Here is an 18,933-nt window from a genome sequence, read left to right as displayed (position 1 = left end):
TTCATGCTATAATAAAAGCCATAGAATATGATAATGCTGTGACCAATATCAGGGCCAGGAAGGAGTCCATTTTACCTTGGAAGACAAGAAAGGTGACTGAGACCAGCTGGGCAAGTCAGTAAGGGCATTCAGGTAGACTTAGTCATGCATACAAAGACATGGGAGAATAGCATGTTGCAAAAAGAGTCCAATAGATTTGGAGGGGTGGGGTGGGCAGGTAAAGGAGGAAGAGGAAGGGGAAACAATAAGAACATGAGCCAAGGACCAGATCACTGAAGCACAAATAAAATGTAGACTGTATCCTGAGGCTAAGAGAAAACCCATTGAAAGATTCTAGAGTCTAATATTATGGTGAGCTAAAGAGTCTTTAAATCATTGATAGTGGTTTGCAGGATGGAGTAGAAAGGAGTAGAGAGAAATTCTAAATGCAGCGTGGCGGTGTAGGAGACAATTCTCAGGGTAGTGGCGGCAGAATAGCCCATCGCGACATGCTTGAGGAGCAGCAAGGGGACCAATACAATTGGAGCCACAGGAACCTGGGGGAGGTTAGTAGGAGTTGATGTTAGGAGTAACAGGAGCCCGGATCATAGTGGGGCTTGTAAGCATGGCAAGAACTTGGCTTTTTGCTCTGAGCGAAGTGAGATGCCATTGAAGGATTTTGAGCAGAGGACCGACACAGTTGTTTTTACATTTTAATAGGATTGCTATCGAGCAGAGGTAGAAGCAGAGGCACCAAAACCAGGTAGGAAGTTATTGGGGTAATCCAGGCCAGAGATGATGGCGGCTCGGACCGGGGTTGCAATAGCAAAAGGTCTCCTGATGCAACATGTGTAGAGTGAGAGACCAAGAGAGAACTAAGGAGAACCCCAAAGGCTTTGGCCTGAAAAACTAGAGGATGAAAAGCCATTAACTGAGATCCAAAAGATTGTAGGAGTGGCAGGAGGGGAAGGCTAAAAGCTCAGTTTTGTTTGTGTTGATTTGATGTGTCTATACAGCCAAATGCAGGTTTTGAGCAGACATTGTGGGCCATGGGCTTTGGAGTCCAGGGGAGAAGTCTGAGTGAAAAGTTATAAATCCGTTTATCACTGAAATATATTTATGGTGTTGAAAGCCATGAAATAAAGGTAATCACCCAGGCAGCAAGTGCAGATAGGAACAGAAGATTTCCAAAAATTCGGATCAGGACGCACTAATGTTAAGAGGTCTGAGGCGGTAAGAAGCAACTAGAAAAAGACAAATAGATCCACAAAAACATCCAAAGTAAACAAGCGCAGAAACTGAGAAGGAGGAAGGAAAAGGAAACCCAGAAGAGCCTGGGGAGAGAAAGCAGATTGAGAATGAGGTAATGGCAAGTGTGCTAATAAGTCAAGTCAAATGGGACCGAAAACTGACCGATGGATTTAGTCACGTGATGATCAACGATGAGCTTGATAAGATGGTGGAATCATGGGGGCAAAATCCCTGTGGGAGGAAAGGAATTAAAACAGAATGGGCACAAGCCCGTAAAGGAGTTTCATTGTAAAATGGAGCGGGGAAATGGGGCAGGAACCGTAAGGGAATGTCAGATCAGGAGAGTTCCTTTTTAAGATAGGTGATATAATGGGGTATTTGTATGCTGATTATAATCACCCAATAGGCAGAAATTGATGCTGAGTAAGCGAGAAGGATTCCTAAAGATATATCTTTGGGATCCGCTGCACAAGGACGGAAAGGGCCATGGGCAGTCATTTACAGTGACAGGAGGGGAGGCAGAGTTGATAGGCTAAGATGCTGGCAAGTGGGCTGATGCTTGCTGGGAACTTAGGGAAGTCTCTGTCTAGTTGGTAAACAGGCCTGGAGTTCAAGAGAAAAGTTTGAGCTAAAGGTAGAGACAGCATAACAGGTAGTCGAAGGTATGCAATAGAAAAGATCTGCTATGGGGAAGAGACGGTCGAATATGGCATGAGAACACCAATTAACAAAATGTGGCTTCTGACCATAAGTACATTAAAAGTTCAGAGAAGAAATGAGCAACAAAGAACGACAAGACTTGAGTCAAAGGGGCAGGATTTAGCGAGACATCATTCCAGGATCAGGGCAGTAGCAAGTGTATTAAAAAGCATAATAAGAAGAATGGTCTGAGCTAAGAACAGGAGAGAGAAAATGGCACCAAGTGAGAGAAAGTTCTGGTTGTCTGCCTTGATTTGCTATACATATAGGAAGAATTTTAGTTAGTGGGAGCAATGGTTAAGGGAACTTAAATGGTTTGCAATACTGATTGAAGATTAACATGTCAGGGGTGGGATCAACCCTGTAAGTAAGAGGAATGCTTGGCCACAGAGTTAGGACTCTGATAATGGGAATGGGGAGGAAGATTAACCATGGATATTAGAAACAAAGACTTGGGGAGGGCAAACAAATTCTTAGAGATTTTATTCTAGGGTGCTTTTCCCCTTTAAAATTTGTGCTTTACATATTTTAAAGCAGAATTATATTTATTTTAATACAAAACTCTCCCTAATCCTGCAAGAATTTCAAACTGTCATTCAGGTTACATAGAAACACCTTGTTTAAATAACTTACACCCACAATCCCTATTCTTTATACACGTATGAGGCAAAGCCATTGCTAACCACATTTGATAACATTTAATCCGGGTTTCTGTTGATTTCAATATAATAAAAGTTGGTACATTTCCTGGAATTGGGTACTGGAGAGTAAAGGGAAATTCTCATATGTTTTCTTTTGGTTCTATTCGCACAGTCAGGTGAACCAAGACAATAGAATTTCAATTTGAAATATGAAAATAGTTTCCTTTTTCTCATTACAAAGCAACCCATTAGTTTTACAGAATTTCTATGTCACTTTCAATTTTTTTTTTTTTTTTGCCAAAATGAAAATTTGCATCTAATGAACATCATTTCAGTGTATAAGGACACATGGAAACTCACTGGGGAAACTGGGAGAAGAATGGAGTATTCAGATAATGGAAAACGGTTACTGGAATGGAAAGATTTTGAACTCTAGAACCAACCAACCAAACAAATGAGAGACATTAATCTCCAAAACCTATTGGTTTCTCTATGTCAGATGATTAGAAAGAATCCCGGAGAGAGAGAGAGCAAGTACCAGTATTAATGATTCTAGAATCAGAGATGTACATCTTAAAAAAAAAATTCCTTCACATGAACTCACTTTCAAAAAAGGGGATTCATTCCAAAACTAGGACAGGAAATTGAGTTTAACAAATCAGAAAACATTTACAGAGCTTAGCACAGTACAAACCTCCACAGAAGCAGCAGAGAGAATCAAAATGCGGCCCCATTCTTAAGGAATTTATAAGGATAATGCATCAGAAAAATAAAAGAATTAAGAGACAATTTAGAACTCTCTTTGAATTATCTAATAGTCTGGAAGTAGGAAGCAAGAAGCAGGATTGGGTTTATTGTTCTAAATCGTAGAAGATACATGATGTAAATTGCATCTCAGTGCAAGAAAGGGTGTTCTAAAAATTCGCAGTGTTCAAACATGAAACAGACTGAAGTTTCAGGTAGCGGATTTCATTCAACAATCATTCATGTATCGGGCTTCCTCACCTATTACACATGTGGGCTGGAGTGATGAGGTTCATCAGTCAGCAAGACGCTTTCTTATCCCCCAGGAGTCACAACCTTGGGACGCATCATCTATAGATAATTATTTGACATGGATGTTCTGGAAAGATACAACAAGATTCTTTTTGAATATCTTTTAAGAAGACAAGACATACATATACAGAACAAAATATCGGAATCGGATTTAAATTGAAGGTCAAGACAACAGCAAGCGGTGAGTGGCATTCACCAGGACAAGAAAAATGTGCTCTGATGGCTCAGAAATATTGCTTAGGACTAGGGGTAGGTTTGGGAGAACTGTACACGGAGTTAGAGCTTAGACAGCGAGCCAGGACATTTCAGGGAGAATTGGGCAGAGAATCATCTAGGTGGAGTAGTGCATGATGTGTTCAGAGATCAGGGAATGATTCAACTTCACTGAATAAAGTGTTCATAAAGGCAGCCGTAGAGATAAATCCAGGTTGTAGGAGAACTTGAACAATGTCAGCTTTTCCCAAATTTCAGGAAATCATGTCATTATGCCATTATCTTTATGATTTTTGTATTAACCATATACCATTTTACTTACTTGGTAATCTTTCAAGACGGATGGACATCTTTTGTGTTACCTCATCCTAAACTCTACTATCCATGGGTTTATGAGTCTTAAATTATCTAATAAACATGATAGTTAATCTGTAACTATTAAAAGTATTTATCTGTATATCTTGCAAAATCAACCTGCTTTCCCCTCACGGAGCATGGACCACGTTTGGAGAATTAACGTTTTAAATAATGGAAAATCACGCTTTAAATAATGGAATTTAAGTGACATAACAGGAGCTGGATTTCGGAGAAAATTCATCTGGTGGCTATGTGTCGAATGAACAACTTTGGCCATTGTGGGAGGTAGGAAGATCAATTAAAAAGCAGAACCTGCTTTAGCATAAACAATCAGGACAGGAAGAGATATTTTATTTATTTATTTATTTATTTATTTATTTATTTATTTAATGTTTATATTTGAGAGAGAGAGAGAGCATGAGTGTGGGAGGGGCAGAGAGAGAGGGAGACACAGAATCTGAAGCAGGATCCAGGCTCTGAGCTGTCAGCACAGGGCCCAACGCAGGGCTCCAATCCACAAACCACAGGATTATGACCTGAGCCGAAGTTGGATTCTCAATTGACTGGGCCACTCAGGTGCCCCAGGACAGGAAGAGATGTTTAAAAGAAACTTTACAATGAATTAGATGTGGGAGCAAAGGGAGAGGAAAATGTCTGAGAGTCCAGTTAAATGGATGACACCTATATCTAATATTTTAAAGATGTTCAGCTCTTTAGAGGCACAAGGAAATAATTTCCTGAAAATGAGATTTTGGATGATGTAATAGTACAAGTATTTAGGGAAGAGGACTTCACTTAAAAAAAATGGGCAGATTTGGGGCGCCTGGGTGCCTCGGTCAGTCGGGCGTCTGACTTCAGCTCAGGTCATGATCTTGCGGTTCATGAGTTCAAGCCCCGTGTCGGGCTCTGTGCTGACAGCTCAGAGCCGGGAGCCTGCTTCGAATATGTGTCTTCCTCTCTCTCTGACCCTCCCCCACTCACACTCTGTCTCTCTCAAAAATAAATAGACATTAAAAAATTGTGTTTTAAATGGGCCAATTCTATAAAGATGAAGAAATTGTATGATCTGAAGCCTAACTTCTTGGTTTTCAGCACATGAGCTCTACAGCAGTAGCCAGATTCTGGAGACGCCCAGAGACTCAACTCAGTGGGCACTCATTAACTTATTGACCAGGTTATAATCTGTGTTTTGCAAAGTGGTCAGAGAAACTTCCTACATTTCAGACTATTTTACAGTCTTTCGGAGGGAAGCCAGCAACTGTGGTTCCTGCTGAAATCCTTTTATAATGCAAAAATTGAGGGCCACTGGTTATGAACCCAATCATAAGCAGGTATATCTATTCTCCTTTGGCATTTTATGAGCTCTGTTGAAACTGGAGCTTGTCTTACGCTCTGTTCTGTTTCTGCTACAGCCACACGTATAAGTTCTTAGCACATTGTTGTTATGCTGGGTGCCTTCTAGAAGAGTTGAGTATTGGCCTTATTAATGGAACCATTGAGCTACCAGGAAAATATATTTTATTTAAAAAAAGAGTTCAACGGGGTGCCTGGGCAGCTCAGTTGGCCAAGCATCAGACTTCTACTCAGGTTTTAAATCTCACGGCCCATGAGCTCGAGCCCTGCATTGGGCTCTGTGCTGACTCTCTCTCTCTCTCTCTCTCTCTCTCTCTCTGTCTCTCTCCCTTCTACCACTCATGCATGTGCTCTCTGTATACCAGAATTAATAAATAAACTTTAAAAAAGGAGTTCAACAGCCAGTGGTTTGGGGATTGGCTTGAACTCATCTGATTCACTCACTAATTTCACTTCTAGAGTTGAATAAACCTCTGAATCACTGTCAACAAGAACATTGCACACTTGAGTCAATGTGATTTTGTACTTCTGGCTGTCAGTTTTCTTATGCAACATTCTTTCTTAATGTGTTGTGTAATGTTATTTCTGTAAAAATATAAATACCCGGAAGCGAGCCGGGTTTTACCCTAAAACTTTCTCCAGTGATACCAAATATGAGAATCTGAGTTTATCGAAGATCACCAACCTCTAGCTATGATTACATCATATTTTCCAAAATATGTGGCACTATTTGCCATCTGTGTCCTATGTGTGGGTGCATTGGACACTTTCATTGCTGCAGTGTATGAACACGCTGTCATATTACCAAACAGAACAGGGACACCAGTTTCCAAAGAAGAAGCTTTGCTCCTGATGAACAAGAACATGGATGTTTTGGAGAACGCAGTTAAACTGGCAGCCAGGCAGGTATTGTCCTTTCTTATGCTGGCTGGGATATTGCAGAGGAAATTTGAAACTTGGAAAGAGCGTGGGTATTTGGAATTTGTGAAAGACTGTTTTGCTCGTACTTGTTTTGAGCAGGGCGCACATATCATTGTTACCCCAGAAGATGGAATTTATGGCTGGGTTTTCACAAGAGAGACCATTTACCCCTATCTGGAAGATATCCCAGACCCAGAGGTGAACTGGATTCCATGTACAGATCCCCAGAGGTAATGTCATTACCCTTTGATTTTTGAACAAAAAAATTGTGATATTGCAAAAAATACAAATAACAAATCCATTAAACTTGACTCGTTCTCTTTTCTGGCAATCAATTTATGGCTCTGGACCCACAAGCCTCTTCATACTGTGTGCCGTCTGGCATGGCTTGAGATGATGATTCTTGGTTGGTTATTTATTGTGGCTTTCTTTAATGAATGGCCTGTGTGTACATAGTTTTTATAATAAATACACTCCATGGGGTTTCAACAAAGTGAAAAAGTTGTACTAGCTAGGACTTCTGTCCCCAAATAAAGTAAGCTCACCCATGAATACCTGCCTCCTTTGCAGGAATGGTAAAAAGATAAATGAACTTATGTTTCCAAAGAGCTCTGATATCACTCGCATTTGCGGTGTGATGAGTATGGCAGGTGGAAACTGCACAGGACTTGAAAGAGGAAGCATCATTTCCAAGACAATACCACCTCCTAGCTGTGTGATGGGTGGCAGATCACCTAAATACTTCTCATCTCCGTTTCTTTATCCACGAAACAGAGATAATAAAATTTCCTGTCCTACTTCCTTTACAGAGTAGACAAGAGTTTCAACTGAAGTAATACACGTAGAATCTAAACACAGTTGGGGCGCCTGGGTGGTGCAGTCGGTTAAGCGTCCGACTTCAGCCAGGTCACGATCTCGCGGTCCGGGAGTTCGAGCCCCGCATCAGGCTCTGGGCTGATGGCTCAGAGCTTGGAGCCTGTTTCCGATTCTGTGTCTCCCTCTCTCTCTGCCCCTCCCCCGTTCATCCTCTGTCTCTCTCTGTCCCAAAAATAAATAAACGTTGAAAAAAAAAAAATTTAAACACAGTTGTGCTGCCTCCAACGTTAGCTGTCACGATTCCTTTTTTTTTTTTTTTTTTCCCACAAAAATAATTGGATCTGGAGGCGCCTGGGTGGCTCAGTCGGTTAAGTGTCCCGCTTCGGCTCAGGTCATGATCTCACGGTTTGTGAGTTCGAGCTCCACATCGGGCTCTGTGCTGACAGCTCAGAGCCTGGAACCTGCTTGGGATTCTGTCTCCCTCTCTCTGTTCCTCCCCCACTCACACTCTGTCTCTCTCTCTCTCTCAAAAATAAATAACGATTTAAAAAAATAAAAATAAAGGATAATTGGATCTGAACTTTGTTTTCTTGTCTTTGAGAAATTTAAGCAATATTAATAGCTATAGTTTAAGCATAACTTTTCAATGTTTATTTTATTTTTGAGAGACAGAGAGACAGAGCATGAGCAGGGGAGGGGCAGAGAGAGAAGGAGACACAGAATCCAAAGCAGGCTCCAGGCTCCGAGCCATCAGCACAGAGCCTGATGCGGGGCTTGACCTCACAAACTGCAAGATCGTGACCTGAGCTGAAGTCAGACACTCAACCAACTGAGCCACCCAGGCACTTCGTTTAAGCATAACTTTCTTAGGGAACATCTGTATAAAACATAAGACAGATTTATGAAATTATTTTAGGTGTATTTACTTTTTAAAATAGTTTATATGTAACTCCTTTAAAAGGCAAAACTATGCATTAAAAAAAATTTAATTTGCTAATTTTAAACTTGCAGGCATCTGTTCCGAACTATATCTATTGTACAAGAAAAAGAATGTCTTCAATAATTTTAACATTTGAAATTGACTGGGGGAGTCAAGTCCAACGTTGCAACATAAGAGTTCTACTGTGTGGGTCAGTTTCGCCCAGGAGTTTCACCTTTGAAAAAATAATCTACGTGTTGCATCGTCTATGTTTACAGTAACCGTGTTAACTATAACTCAATGTTTACTTGATCATGAGGTTTGGTTTTTTTTTTCCTCAGAGCAGGAAGGACTCATTATCTGCAATAATCCAAGAGGCTGATTCTAAAATTCACTTTATTTGCCTGGGCTGATAATACTGACTTTCCTAGGGGAAAGAGGTCCTGAATCCTGATAATTAATCTCAGATGAATTATTTTAAGTTGGGAAGGTAGATGACTGATGAAACTTCAACATTATTGAGGGTTGCAGACATTTACTCAAATGGTAAACTTTCAGCCTGACTTACAAAACAGAAATCCGATATTTAATAAGACGGTAATATTGGTTTTAAAAAAAGCCACCATTTCTTCCCTAGTAATATTTATACTTAAAGGGGATAATAGAGGGCCACCTAGTTATCCTTGTGTATTTAAATACCATCATTTACAATACTGACCTGTCCCATGCTTCCTTAAGCATTACCCATGAGGAGTAATAGAAGATATTAAAATGCCCTAATTATTTAGCAGAAAGAAAGAAAGAAAGAAAGAAAGAAAGAAAGAAAGAAAGAAAGAAAAAAGAAAATAGGTGATAGTTTCACTGAAAGTTTTAAAGAATATCAATGTTAACAATGTTGCCCTGTTTTTCCTGAGGGCAAAAAAAAAAAAAAAATGAAAAGAAATGATCTGAAACAGTAGTCATAAATCATAAATCATAAATCAATCACTGTCATAAATTTGCCCTTTCTCTTCAAAGATTAGGTCCACATCAACTGTAGAGAGGCTGAGAGATGATGGAGAGAACCCAAATGGCTTCTAGAAGCAGTAAATCCATCAGTTTCCTGGGTTGTCCCCCTGTAGTTACAAAGTCCATAATGGCCATTATTTCTTTATGGAGCATCCACGTGTTTCCAGGAATTATACCTGGTACACTAGACATATTGTCTCGTTCACTTTATGTGACAGGTATAACTATTTCCATTTTTCATATCAGGGAAAAAAGGAGGCTTACAGTCTCATATTGGTAATTAACATGGCAGGAAACCAAACCCAGCCATTTCCATCTGAGCCCTGATAACTGGTAGTCTTGGAGCACCTGGATGCACCATATTGTATTTGAAATCACCAGTGACCAGGGAATCCACTCCTTTGACAGAATGTTCTGGTTGCAAACATTTTTTTCTTTTCTGCATATCTGTCTCTCTATAACGTTAGTCTTTGTACTGCCTTTATTACTTTATATATTATCATTGGATATATATGACTCATCTCCTTCAGATTAGAGCCTTTCAAATATTTGAAGCCACCTATCATTCCACCTATTTTGTCACCTCAATCTCTTCTTATTTCTTGGTTAATGTCCCCAATGTAGATGGATTTGGCAATACTTTGAGAAGCAATTTCATAGTCCGTATTTATCTCAGGGTTTCTCATGAACACCGTCGCAGGCAGGCAGGAAGTAATTATGTTGTACTGACAGATAAGGAAACTGAGGCAACACAGTGAAGTCCCTTCCTTCTTTCCTCCCTCCCTCCCTCCCTCTCTCCCTCTCTCCCTCCTTTCTTTCTTTCTTTCTTTCTTTCTTTCTTTCTTTCTTTCTCTTTCTTTCTTTCTTTCTTTTTCTTTCTTTCTTTCTTTTTCTTTCTTTCTTTCTTTCTTTTTCTTTCTTTCTTCTTTCTTTCTTTCTTTCTTTCTCTCTCTTTCTTTTTCTCTCTCTCCTTTTTCCTTTTCTTTCTTTCTTCCTTTCTTTTCTTTCTCCTCCCTCTCTCCCTCCCTTCCTTCCTTCCTCCCTCCCTTCCTCCCTCCTTCCCTCCCTTCCTCCCTGAAATATTTCAAGTACATAATGATGCATTTGTTCTCTATAGAAGACGATTGACATAGGAACAACTATTTACTGCTTCCTAGTAAGAGTATGGCTAGAATTATAGAAAAGCTCCTCCCCACTAAAAGAGTGTGTTAAATTTCAAGCCCTTCATTTGCCTGCCTAGAAGCACTTTATAAGAGAAAGCTTTCCTTCTCTTCTTTCTCCTCTTCCTCCACCATCTTTCCAGTGTTTCAGTCTCACACTGCAACTGAGAGTCTGGCACATTAAAATAGGTTAGCCTTCAGGGGAGGCGGGGGGATGGGCAAGATGTGCAAAGGGGAGTGGGAGATACGGGATTCCCTTTATGGAATGAATTAGTCATGGACTAAAAGGCACAGTATAGCAAATGTAGTCCATGGTATTGTCATAGTGTTGTGTGGTGACAAATGATAGCTACACTGGTAGTGAGCATAGCACGACGTCGAGGACTGTCGAATCATTAGGCTGTACGCCTAGAACTAATGTAACAATGTGTCAACTATACTTCAATAAAAAATAAGCAAGGTAAACTAGGTTAGCTTTCATAAATATGAAGACTATATTGCATGTGGAATTTTAGATCTTTTCTGATTTGATTCTTAATCTAGAGCTTGTGTTCTAAGTAACAGGCAAATAAAGTATGTTCTGGAAGATTAGAAATCACTCAAGTACAGTAAGTTTAAGGCCATATCTATTAAATCAGGTTTGGCTACACCCCAGTGCAACAAAGGCTCAGCTGCCTGGCCAAGGACAACTCCATCTACGTTGTGGCAAATATTGGGGACAAGAAACCATGCAATACCAGTGACCCTCAGTGTCCCCCCGATGGCCGTTACCAGTACAACACTGATGTGGTGTTTGATTCTGAGGGTAGGCTGGTGGCACGCTACCATAAGGTAAGAATATCTTCTTGTGTTTGTTTGTGGTATATATGTACATTCATTTGTTGAACATGGCCGAAAGAACTGTTATGAATGCGTCTCTTGATTATTATGCTTTAGTTGAAAAGGGGGTTTCATTTACTCTGGTCTCATATAAGGGTTCTGAGTTTGAATTAAGCATAAAGCAGAATTTGGCAGAATATTGAATGTGATCATAGTCTCACAAAGATGTTAATAGTCTCTGAGAAAGAAGGAGAAATGCTGTTATACCCTAGTTAGTGTTTTGGCTCAATTCATTGACACTCATAGCATGACTAAGCTTTATCAGATGTAGTCTGTCCCTCAGAGGCTCAAAAGACGTCAGCCATTCCTCTAGCTCTCTTAACCTGTGTTACAGCTTTTACTCGAGCTGTGCTTTTAGAGACCCCATGGTGCTCAACATAAAGCTCACATTCTGTAGGAGCAAAATCCAGAGGAAGAGTGTACTTTTGTCCTGCCTTGTAGACCTCGTCATCACCCCTTGACGCCAGTTAGGCTACGTGCCTTCCTTGAGCCGATCCCTGCGGGATGAAGGACAAGCTTCCACCTGCGTGTAGGGTAGAGGAGCAAGTGACCCTCACTGAAAGGGAGGGGGTATTGCCAGAGCACACATATGTACACATCGCCTCATGGTACATAGTATCTGAGCAAGTACTCTTGACCCGGGGCAAAGTGGAGTTGGGGAGCAATAATCAAGCTGGAAAAAAATTACCAATGGCTCACTGATTAACAAGTGTGAGCTATTACCTTGCCTAACTTTACTTTAAATGTACTTCACTTCTATAAACCCAGCAGTATCAAAGGGAGATATGACAAAGTTAATTTTATTACTACGTGCTAGGATTCACACTGGCAGTGTTGTTGGTATTTAAAGAATACAGTGACAAAAAATCTGAAGTTTATAAGATTCAGATTTTCAACCTGTGATGTTAAGAGAAATAGTCACCTTTCAAATATCGTTTTTAGATATGATTTCGTTCGTTAGTTGTGGAAAGGTGGAGTTTTCGACCAGCACCGTCGTAATAAAACTCCTAGACAGTGGTATATTGGGTGTGATTTCTGCAAATGTATGTGCAATAGTTTTAAATATGCATGTCAACATGGCTGGGAAAAAATTTTGATGGGTATGAAACACCTCTCCTTGGTAGTTTTCTCATGAATTTCCCCCTTCTTTGCTTTTTGTTAACAGTACAATCTTTTTGCGCCTGAAATTCAATTTGATTTCCCCAAGGATTCAGAATCTGTGACTTTTGAGACTCCTTTTGGGAAGTTTGGCATTTTCACTTGCTTTGACATTTTTTCTCACACCCCAGCTGTGGTGGTGGTGGATGAGTTTCAAGTGGACAGCGTCCTCTACCCGGTGGCGTGGTACAACACGCTGCCCCTTCTGTCGGCTGTTCCCTTCCACTCTGCGTGGGCCAGAGCCATGAGAGTCAACTTGCTTGCTGCGAATACCCACAACACCAGCATGCACATGACAGGTAACTCACACGTGTCCTGCACCGACTGGCCATGATAGCCTTAGACAGTCTTCATTGATTTCCAAACCACACTTGTCTTTAATAATTCCTTTATTAATTCTAATGTCACAAAATTAATAATAGCCTGGCTTTCAGTGCCAATATGTTTTAAGGACCATTATCCCTATGAGTACGGAAGGAGGTAAACGCTATTATCTCAATTTCACATGAGGGAACATTGGAGTTAAAGAGAAGTCAAGTCACATGAACAAACAAACAAACAAAAACAAGCAAAAAAAGAAAAACAAAGCCAGATCTAAAGAACTTTGCTGCCCGCATCCATCAGTAATAGTGAAATAAATCTTTGTGGTTAAGGTGATAAAATGATTTTAGACTTAACCAGAGTTTATCCTTCATTGCATCCATGTTCCAGGTAATACAAGCTCCCCTCTTGACTGCTTGGGTTATTCATTGATCCAGATGAAGAAACTTAAACACAAATAAATTAGGTCAGCAGAGAGCTAAAATTATTCTTCGTGTTGGGGAATTTCCTAGTTGTTTGTTAAGTTGGTTAAAAAAGAGGTAGTTTAAGTAAGAAAGTCAATTGACCCAAGTCAATTGATAATGTCAGTGCAAGCAGAACCTAATGGAGGACACAGAGGCAAATGGGAACTATGCCAGGCTAACAAGCCATCTCCTTAACTGTCCTGAAAGTGCTTATGCTTTCATAAAGCCATATCGAATTTCTCTGGGGGATGATTTTATGAGTTTGTAACCATGCAAAATTTGGAACCAATATTTGCGTTGCCTTGTGTCGCCATAGGGAGTGGAATCTACGCACCGGAAGCGGTCAAAGTGTATCACTATGACATGGAAACAGAGAGTGGCCAGCTGATGCTGTCCGAACTGAAGTCCCGGCCGCGAAGTGAACCCACCTATCCTGCAGCTGTTGACTGGAGTGCTTATGCCAGAAGTGTCAAGCCATTCTTGTCTGAACAGTCAAATTTTCCGGGGATGATTTATTTTGATGAGCTCACCTTCATTGAGCTTAAGAGAAACACAGGAAATTACACAGTTTGCCAGAAAGACCTGTGCTGTCACTTAACTTACAAGATGTCGGAGAAACGAACAGATGAGGTTTACGCACTAGGTGCTTTTGACGGACTGCACACGGTAGAAGGTCAATATTACCTTCAGGTAAACAATAGTGACGTAAGTTAGAATGGATTGTTTATTAGTTTTTCTTCTGGATCATCGCTGCATTTCTTTAAAAATCGTGCTGGATTCAGTTACTTGGTAGCCCGTTACAGTCATCACTGAAGTTTTCCCCCAGCACACTTTGTTTAGTCTTAGCAAGAACAGAATGTCTTCTCTTGGCTGCAAGGTAAAACATAAAGCGAGTTGATGAGTGAGCTCTCAGCCAGCTGGATTCAAGTTGAAAGGCTGCAACCTCCATGCCTTCTCGTTTTGTGTCAGGTTACTTTAGAACAGTGCTTTTCGAACTGTCTTCAACAGGAGTCCAGAATCAGAAGTCTGTTTCATGTTACGATGCTGTGCGGTCAAGATGGGTGATGGTAATTGAAACAAATATTTTTTTTTATTACTTCAATTAGAATTAGAAGTAGCCATAATTATGAGCAATAGCAGTCTGACTTTTAAAATCCAATTTATTGCATTTCACTTTATTTAAAAGAGACAGAGAGAGAGAGAGAGAGAGAGAGGGAGGGAGTTAGTCCTGACCTATTGAACTGATTTTCAGATTCACTAATAGCCTCTGACCTCCAGTTTGAAAAGACTGCTTAAGAGGTGTAGGGGATAAAGGCAGGCCATCCCAAGAGGAGCCATTTGGGCATGAAGATTATTGTGAATTAAAAAAGCAATTAAAAGCCAGAAGATTCAGAAAAAGCTCTTTACCTCCCCCACAACTGCCTACAAGAATTTAGGTAGAGGATCTGCTTCAGAAAGAGAGCTATCAGCATAAGTAAGGATGTGAGGACAGGAACCAGGTGTGGCAAACAGGGAGGAGCCTCACGAGGCCTGTTGGATCAAAGGCCTCCACATTCCAGCGTTTCTAAGAGGCCCAGCAAATATTTGTGTACCCAATGTTTATTCTTTCTCATCTTACTGTAAATTGCATTCCTTCCCTTTGAAGTCCCAGACCCCTACACCCTCCTCCTTATTCCAGAACGATATGCGCACCTCATTTTGCCTGTCTTGGGAATTGCCATGTCTGTGTGGATTCCCAAATGTACAAAATTCAATTTGACGTTCTCCTGTTAATCTGTCTCGTGTCCATTCAATTCTTAGTCTGGCCAGAAGGACCTTGACGGGGACAGGAAATTCTTCCTCCCTGACAGATGCGACTTAACAAATCTTCCTCTATTCCTTGAGATTGTGTCTTTCATGGAGAAACTATTTCCAAGATCTCTGACTACTTCTCTCTCCTTTGTCTACACAGATATGCACATTACTGAAGTGTCAAATCAGTGACCTGAGAACTTGTGGGGAGCCCGTGGGGTCAGCTTTCACCAAGTTGGAAGAATTCTCCCTCAGCGGCACATTTGCAACACGTTATGTTTTCCCACAGATCATTCTCAGTGGAAGTCAGCTTGCTCCTGAAAGGCATTATGAGGTAGGAGGAATTCAGGATGATCAATTTCTTTGAACAGATGGGGTAGACTAGCACCATGGAAATCTTTGAGATTATGACACAGCATTGCAGTGCTGTGGTTCACATTATACAGGCAGAGCTTTAAAGACACGGGAAGCTTTAATATGGAAGAGAAATTGTGGTTCTAGATGTCTTTAGGCTGTGACAGAGAATTTGGGGTTCACTTTTTCTACATGAATGCGATGCTGATATCCAAGGCAACAGTAGGGTTATGGACGACCGCAGCTAATGTTCTCTTTATTTGCATAAATAAATAATTTTTTTTTTTAATGGTGTGAAGGCCCAAGTTAAACACATTAAACAATGCACCTACAGCTTATTTCATGGGTATGTTATTTTGAGAAGTTGTTATAATGATAGCAATAATGAGAGTAATAATGGCGGTGCTTCATGAGTTAAAAGAATTTTTTTTATACGTCATCTTTTTTAACCACCTGTGCGGTAGTTTTTTTGCTGCACTTTCACCCAAATCTCTCTACCCTTCGACCTTTAGATCTGACACATGGGTCTTCTGACACCAAATCCCGTGTGCCTGTCTGTTACTATTTTAGAATGATGCTGTCAGAGAAGGCCTCTGGGCTGGAAACCAAAGCTCTGCATTGGAGTTAAATCCTTTGCTCTCTTTGATCAGGTCTTGAGAGACGGACGTCTGAGGAGCCGAAGCAGAACCCCTCTGCCTGTCTTAGTTTTGGCCCTGTACGGAAGAGTGTTTGACAAAGACCCTCCGCGCTTGGGGCAAGGACCCCGGAGATTAGAATGATCCCTTTCCACTGGCACACTTTCAGGATTACCCTGGCAAAGAAAGGGAGAGGGAAAAAAAAAAAAAAAAGCTTCATGTCTGTGTAGAAGAGATGTCACAAATTGGCCGGAACAACGAACTTAAAACGTGAAAAGCAGTGGATGGGTTTTATATGTTTTACGTTTTCCGTATTTGATATATAGCACCAACTCATTTGTGGGAGCTGCATGTAGGATCCGTGTAGGTGCAATGTAAGTATATGTGAGTATATGTGTGTGTAGCAGAACATGCAGTTAAATGGAGGGGGACTTAGAAAACTCCTTTTGTGTTAACTACTCTGATATATGTGAATGTTTGTCTATCATTTGTAAATACACAGGGGGCACCTTAAATATGCAGAGGGCTTTTGATCCTCGTTGATTACGATATAGGAAGTAAAAAAACAAGGGCATCTCCTAAAGTAATTATGAGTAACTTTTCAAAAAATTTTGAGTAACTTGTTAACTGATTAAAATTCTTCTATTATCTGTTTATTATACTCTTAAGTTCTAATTGTATGGAAATCAGATCCTTAGGACAGAAATAAAAAAGAAAAAATGATCTCCTTCAGACCACACTCTGTTTCCTTCTGGAAATATTCTATCCTAAAATTTATCCAATCCCGATTAAGCCCCCTGGATCCTCAGATTTGTTGCAGTCTGTGTTACACTGGGAGCTTCCTTAGAAAGGGCCAACCTGTCACCTTTCCCCCAGTTACCATTGGTCTCTCAGCCCTGTTACCGCTGAGCTCTTTTTTTTCCAGGTGGTCACTGATTAACACTGGGAAGAGACACACAGGAGAGCAGGGAGCTTTCTGGTTCATGCGGGAGTGGTTGGGGATCACTCTGGGCTGGGGACATCTTTTTCACACAGAAGATGACAGTTGCTCTCCTAGGCTTCTCCCAGATGCTTATTTCCATTCCATTTAGTTCAACCCAGTTCCAGGAGGCTGGAGATGTTCTGAGCAGCAGACGATCCCCTTGATCTCTGCTCCCATCATGTCTGGATTTCCTCTCCAGGGGCTATGCCATTCAGATCCCAAGATTGTACCAGTGCCCCGGACTCTTCCATGCGGGACATGGGCATCTTCTGTCCTGATGGTCTTGTGCGGGCTTTTTCGAGAATTCTTCCCTCTCTTTCCTAGACATTTGTCTGGTGACAGCATTAGTACCTGGTGGCCCCAGCCTCTTCACCACCCTTCACCCCATGCATGTTACGTAAGCGACCTCTGCCCCCTTTCTCTAGCATGAGGAGACCACAGAATCACCAGATCCTGTGAGTTTCTCCACTCCTACTCACGATGACTCAACAAACAAGCTGTCTCTCTGGAAGTTGTTTTGATCCTTATCTTTTAATACCACATGTTTTTTATTTCTTTGACCTCTTTAGTCTCTCTTTTATCTCCCCCCCCCCCCACTTTATTTACCATGACTTATAAATGAGGAGCTCTGATAGACTCACTCCTCAGAGCAGCGACTTCCTCGTCTAAATTCTTTCTTTGGAGAGTGAAATCCTTCTTTTGGCTTCAGCTAGTATTCCTGAGTCAGCAGAGTATAATCTACAGGTGAGCAAAAATATTTTTTTCTTTTTATGGGAGCCAGTTTAGCCACAGAACAATGGTTAGGACTGATAGTTAAAAAATAAATGTTTTATTAAGTTCTGTGGCAAAATATATATACATTCTTACAATGTAAATAACTGTACCCATCAGATTCACGTCCGTAGAAAGCTGAAAGTGTTCTAGTCAGTAAGTATTAAATAACAAGAATTCAACTGAGTAAATTTAAAGACCAAATTGGCTTCATTCAGTGATTTATGAGCCCAGCAGCATTTCATCTAGGGGGGAAAAAAACAAAAACAAAACTCCATTGAGGTTTAGAAAAAGGAAGGTTTTTAAAGGCAGAGAGAGAGTGGAAAAAGAAAAATTATTATCAAACAATGCATTATTTTATTCAAGGTGGCTCTCCTACGGGGAGCTTAAGGATTAAGTTGTAGTACAGCCCAGGAAATTTCAGGTTGTCTGGTTAAAGTTCACATTTCTGGGAGAAGTTGAAGCTGCCAGTTAGCTTAGGTATTAAGTCTTGGTGGGGTTTAGAATAAGTGACTCCATTTTGGAACTGCTGTCTTCTTTTTAACAATATTAATATCTAGGCATATATATTTAGTAGCAACACGGAGGCAGATCTCTTATCTTTTATCATACATAACATACTATAACTCTGACTCCGATCCCACTTCTGATCACCACCTACAATTCTGACACCCAATTCTGAGGTGGGGGAGGAGGGTCCCATACCATTAAGCAATTGTCTGACACCAGCTGGAGGTCCTACAATTCAACTCAATTCTGATACTATATACCTAGAGACAGTGCTGGGTCCCACAGTTGAAGGGCTTAGCCCCACAAAACTGCCCTCTCCCCACTTTAGACGTCAAGCCCAGATTGTCACCTGTGCTTCTGACTGACTGGTTATACAAAGGAGGGTCCAAGGACCCCCTCCTTCGGTTTGGTTAATTTGCCCTAGTGGCTCACTAGAACTCAGAAACATTTTACTCACTGGATTACTCGTGTTAAAAAACAAAATTCAACCGAGTAAATTTGAAGAACTAATTGTCTTTGGAAATGATTCATGAGTCAGGCAGGCAGCATCCCATTGCAAGTGGAGGGGAGCTCCCCGGAGCTAAACAAGAAAAAGGTATTTAAAGGCAGAGAAAGGGCATAAAAATAAATAAGTAGAAAAACAAAGTAAAATAAAATGAAATAAAATGAAACGAAACGAAACGAAATGAAATAAA

The 18,933-nt window shown here is 40.7% G+C and overlaps 2 protein-coding genes across 6 annotated transcripts in view; both read left to right on the top strand.

The window, feature by feature from the left end:
- Positions 1-4,292: 4,292 nt before the first annotated feature.
- On the top strand, positions 4,293-16,624 carry LOC112862121 (vascular non-inflammatory molecule 3-like). Of its 2 annotated transcripts, XM_086707877.1 has the most exons (8): positions 4,293-4,481; positions 6,362-6,455; positions 6,570-6,700; positions 11,012-11,204; positions 12,418-12,709; positions 13,512-13,885; positions 15,147-15,320; positions 15,991-16,624. In XM_086707877.1, the coding sequence occupies exons 1-8, from the start codon at positions 4,447-4,449 to the stop codon at positions 16,117-16,119; spliced, it is 1,422 nt and encodes a 473-aa protein (XP_086564003.1). In that variant the 5' UTR covers positions 4,293-4,446; the 3' UTR covers positions 16,120-16,624. The 2 variants fall into 2 exon arrangements, with proteins under 2 accessions (XP_086564003.1, XP_025781150.2); XM_025925365.2 differs by lacking the exon at positions 4,293-4,481 and having other exon boundaries at positions 6,165-6,455.
- Positions 16,217-18,933, top strand: part of LOC112862287 (pantetheinase) — a 69,293-nt gene continuing 66,576 nt past the window's right edge. The window contains exon 1 of one of the 4 annotated variants that reach the window (XM_086707871.1): positions 16,217-16,349. The gene's annotated coding sequence lies outside the window, so the exon portion shown is untranslated. Of the gene's footprint in view, positions 16,350-17,366; positions 17,702-18,933 lie in introns of those variants that run through there. The other 3 variants (XM_086707875.1, XM_025925578.2, XM_086707874.1) reach the window with 3 other exon arrangements.

This window comes from Puma concolor, chromosome B2, assembly GCF_028749965.1.
Source record: "Puma concolor isolate L17-30 chromosome B2, mPumCon1.1.hap2, whole genome shotgun sequence".
NCBI lineage: Eukaryota > Metazoa > Chordata > Mammalia > Carnivora > Felidae > Puma > Puma concolor.
Note: the sequence above shows the minus strand (reverse complement) of the source record. Positions and strands in the feature narration are given on the sequence as shown.